General features: G+C 44.0%; 1 protein-coding gene across 1 annotated transcript in view; it reads right to left on the reverse strand.

The window, feature by feature from the left end:
• Positions 1 to 9,267, reverse strand: part of APCDD1 (APC down-regulated 1) — a 36,191-nt gene extending 26,924 nt beyond the window's left edge. Inside the window, exon 1 of the mRNA XM_077352778.1 lies at positions 8,659 to 9,267. Within this exon, the coding sequence (XP_077208893.1) occupies positions 8,659 to 8,716 (58 nt within the window). The 5' untranslated portion in view covers positions 8,717 to 9,267. The remainder of the gene's footprint in view (positions 1 to 8,658) is intronic.
• Positions 9,268 to 15,460: the final 6,193 nt, after the last annotated feature.

Raw genomic sequence — 15,460 nt, forward strand, 5'->3', positions numbered from 1 at the left:
ATTTCAGTAGCCAAAAGAAATTAAAAGCTTTAATGTACAGCTGATTAAACTTTTTAAATTGCTAAATACAGACAAAAAATAAAGTAAAAGGTGACAGAAACAGAATCAGAAGTCTAAATACTACATTCAAGAGAGAGCTATTATAATAACCAGGGTAAAGAAAGAGAACAGAACGACAAAAATGGAAGTTATTTGTTCCACCAGATCCAAAAAATCAAAGGGAAATTTACAGCATGGTAGGCATGCTGGAGCAACATAGAAGCACATTAACTGAACAGGCGAAAATTAAGAAAAGATGGAAACCGTACACTGCATACAGAAGAGATGAAAGCATGACAGACTCCTTCAAAGAAGACATCTTTTGAAGGAGAACCTGCATTTTTAGAAAATAAAGTTTCACTTAAAGCGATTGGGAGAAATAAACCACCAGGGTAGATGGGATATCAATACTGTCATTTCAAACTACAAGTCCATCAAAATCTTTATATTCCAGTTCTGAAAAAAGAAGACATCAAAAAGTGCAGCAACTATCAGACCATCACATTAATTTCTCACATAGGTAAAGTGATGCTTAAAATCTTGCAAAGACCTGTTACCGTACATGAAACAAGAAATGCCAGCTGTTCAAGCTGGATTCAGAAAAGAGGCACTAGACACTATACTGAAAATTTACATTGGTTACAGGAGCATACAAGAAACTTTCAGAAGAAAAACCAGATTGTGTTTGCAAAGCTTGGTGTAATGGTTAAGACTGGCAGCTTCTAATCTGGCAAGCCATGTTTGATTCTGCACTCTTCCACATGCAGCCAGCTGGGTGACCTTGGGCCAATAACAGTCCTGTTATAGCTGTTCTCACAGAGCAGTAATGTCAGGGTTCTCTCAGCCCCACCTACTGTGCAAGATGTTTGTTGTCTCCACAACAGAAGGTAAGCCACTTTGAGACTCCTTTGTGTAGTGAAAAGTGGGGTATAAAAACCAACTCTTCTTCTGTGCAGATTATAAAAAGCTATGGTTGATTTTAAAAGAAATGGGTGTGCCACGACATCTGATTGTTTTGATGTACAGTCTAAACTCTGCAAGAGAAGCTATGGTTAGGACAGAATATGGAGAAACTGAATGGTTTCCAATTGGTACAGGTGTCAGGAAGGGACATATTCCATCTCCCTATCTGTTCAGTCTGTATGAAGTACATCTCATATGGAAAACTGGATTAATTAAATGAAGATGGAGAGAAAACTGACGGCAGGAACACCATATTACTGGCAGAAAACAGTGAAGGCTTGACACAATTCCTGATGAAGACTGAAGCAGGAAGTGCCAAAGTAGATTTAAAGCTGAACATCAGGATGACAAAAAGGACCTAAAGTATAAGGATGTGTTGCTGGCAACCATGATGAAGATAATTTGTACCGTTACTATGTAGGGGTGTGAAGGTTGGACAAAGAAGAAAGCTCATAAGAAGAAAGTAGCTTGATTAGAAATGCAGTGTTGGAAGAGAGGTTTACAGACACTGTGGTCTATCAAACAAACAAACAAACAAATAACTGGGTTCTAAAGTAAATCAAGCCTGAACTCTGTCCCTGGAAGCTAAAACAAATAAATTGAGGCTATTGTACTTTGGTCATATTTATAAAAAGACAAGACTTTCTGGAAGAGTCAAGAATGCTAGGATAGGTTGAAGGCAGAAAGAAAAGAGGGAGACCCAACATAAGATGAACTGATGCAATCAAGGAAGCCACAGCCCTGAGTTTGCAACACCTGAGGACAGCCACTAAGAATAGGAAGTCATTCATTTATAGGGTTGCCACTTAATACACACATGTGCCCACATACACAAACACAACTGAGGCTTCTATTTTCGCTTTACGTCTTTAACAAGCATGCATAAATAAAAAAACTGTTAGTAAATCATATCCTACACTATGCAAGAGAGGTTACAATTATTAAGGGGCAGGTTATAAAGTATCCTATAATCAGCAATATTTGTGATAACTGTTATTCACATCTTATAAGGTTTAAATATTGCAAAATATGAATGCCTGAAACAAGTGTTCCCTTGGGAAACATACAGAAATGCAAGAAATGTGTATCGCACAAACCATGACCTTATGGAAAGGCCGCAGGGCTGGTGTAACTACTCAAAGCGTTTTCAAGCTGGGGGTGGGTGATATAGGGTTAAAAACAAATTAGCTAAATTGTTTAGAATTCACTTTACTGTTCATCTTATTACTCAGGGTTTTTTAATCGGAATGATTTTAGCATTTGACATCTGAAACTTTTGTGGCTTTTTGTATAAGCAAAGAAAACCATGATAATGGACAAGGTCCAGCTGCACATCTTTGACATTCAACAGGTTTCATTTTGTCTAATGAATACAAGGGTTTTATTTATTTATTTAAAATACTATTCCTGTAGTATAGACGTATTTATGAGGTAATATACATTTGACTTGAGTTGCATTTTACCTTATTTTATATGCTTGACTTCAAAAAGGTAAGCTAAGAGTTTTAATGCTTATTTATGTGAACACATTTTAAACTCTCCTGGATTTCCAAATGTAGTCCAGCTGCCCGAGTCATGGTTATATGATCTAAAATAGCTTAGCAGTGCTTCTTTTAAGCTAATGTTTGGTTATCTCTTGATGGGTGATGATAGGTGGCTAAGAGGTTAGAATGGCTGAAGAGCCAATGTACAAAACTGTGACCCCAAAGGCCGGTCCTTAGGGCTTGCCTTAAATGAAGCAATATATCCAAGTATGGGAAACAACACGGCCTATACTATTATTACATAGTACTGATATGTATAATCTTGTCTTAAACACAATTTAGTTTGGAATGCTTGGTTACAAGGATACTAATACTGAGAGTGCCAAAGTCTATTAAAAGGTACATTACACCTGACTGTGGAAGTTCAATTGAGTTAGCAAGGCTAACAGCCATGCATTTGTAAAGCCATTTAAGCTCGTGGCTATGGAAACTGTAGGTGTGTGATGAAATACTGTGTGATGAAATACTGTTTGTCTTTCCAGAATTGACTGCCAATTAATTAATTTCATTGTAGATTCCCCTAAATTCTATGAGGGAGATTTGTTTAATGTATATTCTCTGTAATCATGTTTCAGGCCATTCAAACTCTCAAGAGAGCCAGTTTGGTGTAGTGGTTAGGAGTCCGGACTTCTAATCTGGCATGCCAGGTTTGATTCTGCACTCCCCCACATGCAGCCATCTGGGTTACCTTGGGCTCGCCACGATGCTGATAAAGCTGTTCTGACCGAGCAGTGATATCAGGGCTCTCTCAGCCTCACCCACCCCACAGGGTGTCTGTTGTGGGGAGAGGAATGGGAAGGCGACTGTAAGCCGCTTTGAGCCTCCTTCGGGTAGGGAAAAGCGGCATATAAGAACCAACTCTTCTTCAAACAGAAGATGACGAATGTCAAAACAACATTAGCAATCTTTAAGCAGCAGCTGGAAAGATACTTATCCTGGATGCTTATGCAAATCCTGCATTGAGCAGGGGTTTGGACTAGATGGCCTGTATGGTCCTTTCTAACTCTATGGTTCTATGATTCATACATGGACACAAGCAGTATTCAGTCGTCTTAAGAGACAGGCCTTACCCCACTTTTTCAAACTAAGGAAATGTACACTGAGCCACAGTTAATGTGCTGCAAAGACCCCTTCAGAATGGAATAGTGGGAAAGTCTATGAGCAAGTCTTTCTCAGAAGATCTCAAAGGACAAGTGGTCTTATATGAAGACAACTGCTCTCTGGGCATTTCTGCACGTGGGGAATGTAACGTGCCAGCTGCTGAAGGTAGGCAGCATATTCCGACCACTTCAGATGACGTCACCTACTTCCAGTGGCTGGCTTGTTATATCTACCATTTTAAGTTGTGACAGGGGGAATCCCAAAAAGTGGATTCACCACCTGGAAAAGCGCAATCCCCCAGCAAACAAACCACCCACAAACAGCGAGAAGAAGGTTTAGAGGGGGAAACGGGCTTTAGTCTATGTCCCGCCCCTGCTTCTACCCTCCTCCCTCCATTCCCTGCCAAGCAAAGGTGCCAGCCCTCCCTGGGACTGCAAACAGCATAATTCTCGTTAGGTGTTCCTGCCTCCATTCTCTTCGGTCCACAGACCCCCATCCCGTCCACTGCTCTCTTTCCCCCCCAACCCACTGTGGTGGCAGTGGCCAGTGTATGACATGTTAGGGAGGGAGAGAAGGTGTCTGAGGTGACTGGACTGGTGGAGTAGCGGGTGAGGGGAGAGCAGCGGACAGGACAGGGGTCTGCAGACCAAAGAGAATGAGAAGGCTACGTGGAGGTAGGAATGCCTTATGAGAATTATGCTGTTTGCAATGCTGGGGCAGGGGGGGCTGAGGCCTTCACCATGCCCTTAGCTGTTCGGCCGTGGTTTCCTTTGTGCGTTTGCTGCTTGCGCAGCATGTGGGGAGGGGAAGATGCGTCAGGGAGAGTATAATACATGGAGGGGGGGGGGGAGAATCGTGTGATTAACTATCACACTATTGCAGGCAGGAGGCCATTTTGGCCACTGTGCGGAAATCCCCTCTGCGTTGACAGTTTTACGGCTTGGTCTTAGTGTTTAATCAACCGTGAGTGCTGCCGAGTGGGGTGGGAGTTGCTTAGGATGGCAGTAGAGTATTTTAGAAATCCAAAATGGATCACAGTTGCTAATATACCTCCTATAGGATAGAACTCATGAGCTGCAATTACAGCAACATACATTTAGTTCATGCATTAGGAAAGAGTTGCTAAATATCACAGCAGCTTTTTAATTTGATATTATCACAATGGAGGCTGTAGAATCTGCTTCTCTGAAAGTTTAATGGAAATACAGTTACAGTTTCCCTGACATTATCATTCCACAGACATGAATGAAAAATAGCACTTATATGTGTACCGAGTTAAACTGATAGTAAGATCCTTTAAAAATGTTTGCCTAAGTATCCTCATACTTGAACATGTGCTGTTGACGGAAATAGTGTCATGAAATGGGTTTAGATATAAAAGCAGTTCTAGAGACCAAAAAGTGACTACATCCAACTCTCTGCCCTTGTTTGAGCTGCAGCGGGGAGGGGGGGGCACTGGTTTGCCCTATAATCACCTGTTTGCCCTATAATCTTCATCTCATCTCATCTCAGTGTTAATAAATAGCCTAAACAAGCTGATGCTTTCTTCTCCCCTTTTTTTACAAAAGGTTCTCATTTGATGACATGGTGAAGGGGGTGAGTTTCCCCTTTTCAAGTTCTCTTGGCAGAGGCTGGTTTGATCTGACTATTGGCCCTGATTTGTTTCACATTTCAGCCAAAGTTTAAAACAGCCCTGTAATTCCAAGCAGATGAGCCTGGGAGACTAACCCTATAATTATACCTTCTCTCCTTACTTAGCCTCTAACTTCAAACCTTCCGTTTTGACTCCTAGACGCCCAGATCAGAGGATTCTAAAGTACACCTCGGTGTCCAGGCAGGTCTGTCTCAACCAGACATATTTATACAGTCTATATACTTTGTAGTTGGGCTGTGGGAGGAGAATAAAAACACCTTTGATGAGCAAGTCCTCTTTGTCTCCAAAACGCTGAACTGGAGGCTCACAGCCTTATTATTCATCATGTGGCATTTGGTTACTTAACTTTTTCCAAACAAAGGTGAAGGTATTCATTCTTCTTTTCTAAATCAACATTAATTAGATTTTACAGGACAGTTTTTTAATTTTTTAATACCAATAATGCATAAAAATAAGCATGTAACTTCATAACATATCTGAATAATAGAGAACATGGTTTTCAAAGAAAATGAGTTTCCACAAGTGCTAAAGGTAAAGGTATCCCCTGTGCAAGCACTGGGTCATGTCTGACCCTTGGGGTGACGCCCTCTAGTGTTTTCTTGGCAGACTCAATACGGAGTGGTTTGCCAGTGCCTTCCCCAGTCATTACCACAAGTGCTACTTGGGAGGAAAAAGGAATTGGGGTGTTCAGTGCCTGTGAAAACTGAGTGATGTGGTTGGTTGTCTAGGTTAATACAACTGAGTGGCTGAGGCCTCTTGATCTGGGGCAGAGAAATCTACAAATGCTGGCAAAAGCCACTTGTCATGGTTGCCACTAATGTAGCCCGCCCCACCTTTCTGCCAGATCTTCTACCGTGTGCTGAAGGCTTAGAGGAGAGGCCAGTGGGCTGTGCAAGGAAGGGCAGAAGGTAAGAAAAGCAGCAGTCTTGCCAGGCATCACCATACTGAGAAGTCTAGGGAGGCAACTTGCTTCCACTTGTGGAAAGTGGCCAGATAAGATTCTTTACACAGGAACAATGCAGCAGGTTGTGCAGATGTCTGATCACCTACTGGGCAGCCTTTCATGTTGGTAACCATTCAGAGGACACTTCTGAGGCATACAGCCCTCTACTGGGAAATATTGAAGTTCAACATGTAGAAGACCAAGCTTTGCTGGGAAGCAATTAGTATGGGTTCTGCAACATACAAGTGATTATTACATTGTATATTTGGACTCCCAAAAATATTTTTTGCAAAGGCTAACAAACTTAGCATTTATGAAAAAAGAACGGGTCACTAGTAACTATTAAAATACGGACCCAGGGGTCAGACTAAATAAAAAGTGTCCACAATGACGGAGGTTATAAGGGTGTCCCAGGGATCAGTACTATTTAATTCATAAGTGACCCGGAGCTGTTTGTGTGGTATCCTAGACTGCCAGCAACAGCAAATAATTCAGGTGAAATTCAAAGCAAACTATGAGAAACTTCTAAAGGGAATCTTATCATAGAGAGCAATCTACTATATACATTTGTAATGATGCACAGTTACTGCAGAAAGTCATGACAATATTTACTGACTGACTGATTGGTTGATTGCATTTGTATACCACCCACTGCTAAGGCTCAGGGCAGTTTGAAAATTAGGGACAGTTCTGAAAGCTCCCATCTAAAAAAAAATAAAGTAGTACAGTGAGAAAGGTGGGGAAAGGGCAACCTGTTGGAACACCTGACATATGAAGAAGTATTTAGCAAAAACAGATTACAAGATAGGGGCTTCAAAAGTCATCATGGCATGGAGACAGTAAACAGGGAGTCTTTTCTCCCTCTCTCCTATCACAAACAAAAGAAGCCATGGTACATCTTCACACTACATAACTTTCTCTCTGTCACAAGATTTGGTGATGGCCTTTGCTTTAGGCAGATTGCTTTAAAAGAGAACATCACAGTTATTATACATGATGATGATGATGATGATAGCCAAGTGGAAGATCATCTTGGAAGTTATACTCCTAAACACCAGCAAATGGAATGTAAACAACAAAAATTCCAGTTGGCTTCAGATCCTCCCTTGGCTTTCTGAAAGCACCTGCTTGACCACCACACCTAACAACATACTTGATCAAACAGACCCCTGGTCTAATCCAAACACAAGTTCTCATTCTATGTGATACAATTAGCACAGGTAGAGGTTTATAGTGGGAGCTTTGTTTTTACTTATCCCATGAATGCAGTTCACAGACATATCGCTCCTGAACAATGCCCCTGACAGCAGCAGAATGATTCAGGCCTACAGGCTGAGATGCTTCCAAGAGATCTCGGGTGGAGAGTCTCACTCAGTTCAGCTGTGGGGTCCATAAGGGAGCAACATTAAGCCTTCCATGCCCCATATGGTGCAGCTCTAAATTGGGATTGCTATAATATGGATCGTGTACAAAGTGGCAAGGAAAACAGGCAAAGTGGACTTTATCTAAATAGTTATCCTGTTCGGCCTTTTACAATATTGTCTGTCATTTCTGGGTTTTGACATAAGGTGACCTAACTCTTTTCCAATAAGAGACTTTCAGAGATGTTTGCCCTCTGCAGCATGACCATGATATTCCTTGGAGGCTTCCCATCCAAATACTGGCCAGGATTAACCCTGCTTAGCTTCTGGTGAGATCAGGCCATCCTAGGCTGTCCAGGTCAGGGGGTTTAACCATACAATACAGCTGTAATACCCCCAACAAGCTCCTGGAACTGTTTTTTCTTTAAACTGACCCAAGATATATATTTTGGTTTTGAACTTAGCATGTCTTTAAGAAGCCCCTCCCTGTGCAGTGCCCCTTGTTTAAAACCTGACATCAGAATACACTGTTTTGCACACACTGTGCAGCCATCTGCCCCTGCATGCAATCAAATCAGTGAATGATGCTAATAACTAGAGGATAACTTCTTATATACCTGCATTACCGCAGGGCTCTCCGCCTGGGATAACAGGGTCGGCAAAAAAACAATTGATGCTTAAACAATTGGCGGTTACTACTGCAATTGCACCGCTCCCAACGTGCACGGCGAGAGACACAACCGCTCCAAAGTGTGAGGAGCGTTTCACCTGGAGTTGGCTAAGAGGGCGAAATGGCAATCGTTACAACAATCACCGAACACATGTGCGGTTCAGTGGCACCTTGAAGACCAACCAAGTTGGATTCAAGGTAAAGCTCAGGCTTCGGATCCAACTTGGTTGGTCTTCCAGCGGCCACTGGGCTCCGCATTAGTTCCGCGGCCCAACACGGCGACCCACCGGCCACCCCAACCCCCCGCACGGATGCTGGCGGCCGCGGCGGCGACCCCAGGACGGCAAAGGCGCTCGCCCTTCCGCCTCATCTGCGACACTCACCGTGCAAGAGCAGGGCTAGGAACAGGTCTCTCAGCAGGCTGCGGCACGGGCAGGACATGTCCAGGTCTCTCCAACGCCGCCGCCGCCGCCGCTTCTCCGACCCTCTTCTCCCCCCACAGCCCACTCCGGTTTCCTTTCCGCTTCGCTTGCTTCTTCGGAAGCCTCGGAGGCTCCTCGCCGTCCCCGCAATCCCGGGGAGGGGAGGATGAAGGCGCGCTTCCCCTGCTCCGAATGGAAATCCTCCCGGAGGGCGGCCGGCAGCCTGGCCTGGGCTCGGCGGAGCTGCCCTAGCGACGGTGGGCTTCGGCGCGGACAAGGGCCGTTTGGGCGTCCGCCGCGGCGTCCGGAGCTCCTGCGCGCCTTCGGCTCAGATCCCTCCTTGGGCAGCAGCAGGAGCTGGAGCAGCGGCCGCCCTCGGGTCCCTCGCGGTTCCCTCTGCGCCTCTCCTCCTGCGGCTCTTCCTCCTCCTCCTCGCTGGGCTGCGGCTGCGGCGGCACCAGCAACTCCCCTTCATATTTTCCCTTCCAGCGGCAGAAGGAGGAGGGGTCGGGGGAGGTGGCGCGGGAGGGACTCTGATCGCCGCCGGGGCCCGAAATCGGACACCCTTGACTCGAACCGCGACTACAAAGGCGGGGCGGGGGGATTTTTTTTTAAGGGGAGGTCCCCGCGGTTCCCGCCCAGAATGCGTCCCCGCCCCAGCCCCCTCCCGGCCCCGGGTCCCGAAGCCAATCCGACGAGACGGCTGAGACGTGAGCGTCGAAACCCCCAACGAGTCTCCCGATACATTCGCCAGCATCAAAACAATGACGGGCGGCAAAGTTCCAAGCGGCTCTGCAGGAAATGCCACGATGGGCGGGCGGGTGTGTGAGAGAGAGATCTGTACGCCTCTGAGGATGTGGAGGAGAGGAGACCCCCGCTCTCTTCTCCTACCCAGCCCCGAACTTTCAGTGTGCTCCAAAGCTGCATCCCACAGGTAGGTCCAGGGAGGCCAGATGTCTTGTGTTTTATGGAACATGCCTGACGTTTAAAGCGAGTGCCTCCGGACCTTCTGTAGAGGAAATGCCCCCCCCCCAAACAAACGCACACTGGTAAACTCTAAAATCAGAGTCCAGTAGCACCTTTAAGACCAACAAAGATTTATTCAAGGCGTGAGCTTTCGAGTGCAAGCACTCTTCTTCATCAGACTCTAAGTAAACTCTAAGTTGCAGATAGCCACAACCTACTGGGATTTCTGTTTAGTGACTACTTCACTCACACATGGTTTGGAGCACAAAGCAAGCCATGAGAAACACTCTTAGTTCCAGAACAGGCAGAACCTAGAAGCGGTGGGGTGGGGTGGGGAGGTCTGGTTCTTCTGGACCTCATCTGCCTGAGCTACCTATATAGTGAGTTCAGAACAATGAAGAGGAGGCCCCACAGAAGGTCTAAAAACCATGAGTAATCTAAAGAACATAAGGAAGAAACCTTGAACTGATCTAGATTCAAATGGTTAGCCTTATTGGTCTGAAGCAGCAGAACAAAACTGAACTGTCTGTCAGCTCTTTCACATGTAGTAGATAATGCCGTTTCAATCCACTTCAGCGACCATTTGCAAGTGGATGTTGCAGTTTCATTCAGTGAAATCCAGGTGCAAAGTGCATTGAACATGCATTATTGTGTGTGTGTGAAAGGGCCGTGTGTTTCAAATCATGGCCAACCAGAGAGTTTTCAAGGCAAGAGATGTTCCAGAGAGGGGTTCTCATTGCCTTCCTCTTCATAATGACCTTGCTGTTCCAATCTAAATACTGACCAGGACTGAACCTACTTAGTAGCCAAGATCTGATGAGAGCAGGCTATCCTGGCCCATCCAGCTTGCAGCAAGAACTGAAATGAAAAATGAAACATATTCTACTAAAAGGCTGAATTCTCAGTAAGCCCTAGTATGCAAGACCTTGCTATATTTGATTCTCCAGAGCTGCATAAAATGATCAGAGGGGCTTATTATCACATACTGGATCCCTTCTTGTCCCATTGACTTTGATCTCATAATCAGAAAACTGTTTATGACATACAATCCTATCATGACTCTCCCTCCCAGCTGATGGTTCAAGCTGGTTTGGCAGCCATGTCGTTATATCCCACCTAGCATCAAACTTCTAATGCACTGTGTACACGATCTGCTTAGCACATCAGCTGATAGACATACCCTTCATCCTCCCACTTTCCCTATTAGTGTCTGATGAGTTGTCTGCAGCTGCACAACAGATTGCTGAATGTTGCCAGCTGCCAAATCTTCCCTCTGGGATCAGGTACTGCAGTTTCTGAGTTCTCCCAAATAAGTTTATAGTACGTTAAGTACGCAGTTGCCCTTGATATGTGGAGGTCAGGCATCACCTCTTTGGTTGGGCATTTGTCATGGTGATATAGTACTTTCCCATTATTGACAACTCATGGGTTGAATCTTCTTGTGAGATGTTTTCACAATCCATTAGCAGAGTCTTTCTCACACACCCCCAAACTGCTGGAGTCCACAATGCCCCCTGAAATCTTGTCCAAGAGATCTGGGGAAGATATAGATCAGAAGAAACAATAAGAGGGGGAGGGGACCAAACAAATGTAAATGCAAGAAAATTAATTTAATAATAAGACCAACATAATTTTAAAACAGGAACATTCAGAATTTAACAAACAGGAAAGACAAAAGGTAGGCTTCCTTAGTTTTAAACCATTCTTCTTAATGCAGGCTCCATTTTTTTCTGTCACTTTGCTCCAGATTCTAAATATAAATTTGTTGTTTTTTGCTGTCAAGTCACAGCTGACTCATGATGATCAATAGTGTTTTCGAGCCAAGAGAGGTTGCCTGTCTCTGCCTCACAGCCCTTATAATCCTTGTAGGTCTTCCATCCAAATACTAGCCAGGGCCAACCGTGTTTAGTTTCTGAAATCAGACTAGATCAGGGTATCCTGAAAATATGATATTCATAAATTGACAGAATAGCATTCTGATTAAGTTGGGCTCCAGTTCTAGCTGAAAGTAATTCAAATCCTGCAAACAAACAGATGAGGCTCTTGTTCTTTCAACTTCAGTGCTAAACAGCTTATTGAAGATCAAGATGGAATAAGAGGCAATACAGAATGGAATGACAAGGACCAAATCTATAGACTTGTATCTAAACTAGACATTTCCATCGGTGTGAGTATTCCTACCATCCATGGCAAGCAAGACCGTACTGAAATCCTGTTCTTAGGTGTCACCTCTTCTTCAGGAGCAGGATTTCCAAGGGTATTTTGGGCTACTATAGGAGGAGGGAAATTTTACTCTGTGATTGGGAATCTCTGAGCTCCATTGAAACATTAGTTTGGTGCAGCTCTAGTCTAGATTGGCTTTATGCTCAGAAGCTAATTTGCAGTACCACCTCAGAATTCTTTCGCACCACATGGCATCTTCTTAACTTTCGACTTACTAGTAAAGTGTTGAATTAAGCCAGCTTCCACAAGGATTTTTAGATGGAGAGTCACAAGTCCCTGCATCTTGGGGGAGCTTCCACAGGTGGTTGTGTGCCTTCCAAGAACAGCATATATGTCTCATCTAGGGCTCCTCTGTTTAAATTGACTCAAAGGAAAGCCTTATTTGATCCACTTTCAGCAGTGAACTGCAAGCTGGCTGTGGGTAGAGTTTCCATGTGGACAACCTGCCTGCAGCCAATAAAGAGAGCTTAGCGCAGTCTTTTTGCATGCACATCCACACCCACACACATCTTGGTAAGGAAGGAGCATAAGAATGGGATAAATGTATGTACAAGAACGCGGTTGAGGAAAAACTGCCTGACAAAAGATTTGGGAACCTATGGGCAGGGCTGCCAGCCCCAGAGAAAATGTCCCGTCCCTACGATAGAACTTTAACATGTGGAAATGGGCGCTTGAAGCTTTCAATGGCATGACCTGTTAAATAGCATCCCATTAAAGGAAGAGGACCTATTTCTTTCTCCAGGTCCTTGGCAACCATACCTCAGAATGAACCAGTCAAAAAACCAAAACTCTAAGGTTTCGTTAATTCTTAACTATGAAGGTGCAGGACTTAGTTGTGTGGCATTCAAATAACTCCTTAGCAGATGGACTCATAGAATGCTTAATCAAAACCCGGGTTTTCCATTCTTTTTAATTATCTTAAGGAAGAACAAGCGGTACAGGTACAGGCAGTGTTCAGTGTGAGCATACATATTGCATTGTTGCTTTGAAATTCACCTCCATAATAGTTCCTTTCTGTCGCTCTCATTATAAACCAAAGTCTGAATTTAGCAGGGTTGGAGTCTGGGAACTCAGAGAAAGACAGACTTGGGAACAAACTGCTATTAAATTTAATTAGTCTCACTAAGGAATCTTTTAAATCAAAACCAAATGATACATTGCAAAACAATATTAAGCAGATGAATCAACATCCTAAAACAGTTTCATCCCACAGATATGCTAGCATCCTGATACATAAACAAGTGGAAGACTTGATTTTAGCTGATTTAACTTGGACTAATTTGATACATTTCGATGGGTTTACTTCAAATCTGGGTACTCTGGGCTTAACTGGTGGAATTTCAGTGAGATTTTGTTGGTTTAAATCTGATTCATTTCTCAGAGGGGGACGAGGGTTATGAGCAACAAAATCAGAATCACCAACAGTTGGCTGAGCTGCCATATACACAAGAAAAGAAAACAATGACTTTATTATTGCCTTGCCATCTTTAAAAATTAGGCTGTTTGTGTTTTTCTGTAAATGCCAGTTTAGATGTGGTAATGCAATTGCTCACTACTCAGTCTAAGCTTAACTTTTACAGAACATTGCAAAAACAACGAAGACTGTGCCTTTTCTTTTAAATGTTTTAATTCTTGTTATCTTAAAGTTATGTGACTTGCTGACTGATATACCATAGTTTTGGAACCTGCAAATACTAGTTCTATTAGCTTGGCTATGCCTATTATTAATCATAGTAAATAAGAAGAGATGGGAGGAATGCACTAGACCTTTGACATTGCTCTTTGAGGAATGAAAAAGGCCAGGCAATCAGGTCCAGTAGGCCTTCTGAGAAGGAACAGGAGACCAGAGGTGACACAAAAGGAAGAGATAGAAGTACATTCCAAAGTGCATCCATCTCAACTTCTCTCTCTCTCCCCCCCCCCCTCCTGGCAACTCTTTCTGTCTCCCCAAAACATGGTGTGTCTGCCCTGAGCTTCTTACAGGAGGCAGCTCCAGGGGTCCTTGCAGCTGCGGGTCAACATAGGCAGCCCTGCACCTCCAAAGTGTAGAAGCACTTCCAGGTGATGGAGAATCCCTGCTTTGCACAGTGCCAGTGGTGTATGGCCCAGATCAGTCAAGGAAAAGACTGCAATCTATCCACTACTGGACTTTGGCACCATCTGGAAAAACACCACCAGGCTGTGCTTTTTTGGAGGGAGGAAGGCTGCTTCTGGGGTGCCCAAGCTGCCACCACACAGTCATCCTGCAGTCCCCTCCAGTGCTGTCCCTGAACACTCCATGGGAGTGCAAGGATGTCAAGTATTTCTGAAAGACACATTTAACTTCCTACTGCAGAGATTCTCTGGGACATTCTGTTGGATTTGTGTTGCATTGATGTTTTTCCCCATTGGAAGATGGGATCACCTTCCTTGGGTGCCCATGGAATTAGGCCCCTGGCCCAATCTTTTTGAAATTTGGGGGTTCTTTTAAGGAGAGGCTCCACCAGCTAATTTGGTGCTACTACCTCAACCCTCTTTGGACCACTGAATATACCCCAGAATAGATTTGCCATTGACAGTGATCTCCACAGGAGACAATGGACTTGAAAAAAGTCAGGATTCCCACGTATTATTGAATTCTAACTTCTTTATTGGTTAATAAAGTTTTTATCAAAATTCTTGCCGAACAGGGGTGAGATGGGACCTGGGAAAACTTTCAGAGCTGCTCATAGAAATAACATTACACAGAACCGGAACTTCCAGTTTTCAGCTGAAGAAAGCTGTCAGTGGCTATCATTGGCTATAGCTGCAGAATAACATCACTCCATCTCTATTATAGGTGTCATTCAGCATAAATTGAGTGGAAAAAAATACCTGGATCATCAATATTTTTCAGGTATTATTGAAGCTGAATACAGATTAAAGAATCTAATCAGCTACCAGTATAGCTGATCCCAAATAAAAGCTGAATGTTCCGCTTTTATTCAAGTATATTCAGCTATGCTGAAGAGGAGCCATCCCCAGCTGAGACAGCATAAAGCTCTCAGGTCCTGCTGCTCCAGCTGATCCTCTCAGGTCTGCAAGTGGTGGGGAAGGAAGCCCTAACCACACCCAAATGCAGGGTTGACTCAGCCTTCCATCCTTCCGAGGTCGGTAAAATGAGTACCCAGCTTGCTGGGGGGTAAATGGTAATGACTGGGGAAGGCACTGGCAAACCACCCTGTATTGAGTCTGCCAAGAAAATGCTAGAGGGCGTCACCCCAAGGGTCAGACATGACCCAGTGCTTGCACAGGGGATACCTTTACCTTTACTGGGATCCAGGGTTGTTGTTGTTGTTTTGAAATATTGTGGGTTTTTTTCTGGTCCAATAGACCCAAACTGGATAATGCTGATTTTTTTTTTTTTGCACACTCCTAATCTCTATAATCAAATCCTTTGCACTGGCCAGTGCAGTTTTATTTCTGATTACTATATGACTATATTAGGTTTGTATCTTTCTTGGTGTTGCTCAGTCAGAGTATCTATAGCTGAGCTACTGGAATGCCTATACCAATTAGTGCATTTTCTAGCTCATGTCCTGAAGTCATCTTGAAG

Source organism: Paroedura picta, chromosome 9, assembly GCF_049243985.1.
Source record: "Paroedura picta isolate Pp20150507F chromosome 9, Ppicta_v3.0, whole genome shotgun sequence".
NCBI lineage: Eukaryota > Metazoa > Chordata > Lepidosauria > Squamata > Gekkonidae > Paroedura > Paroedura picta.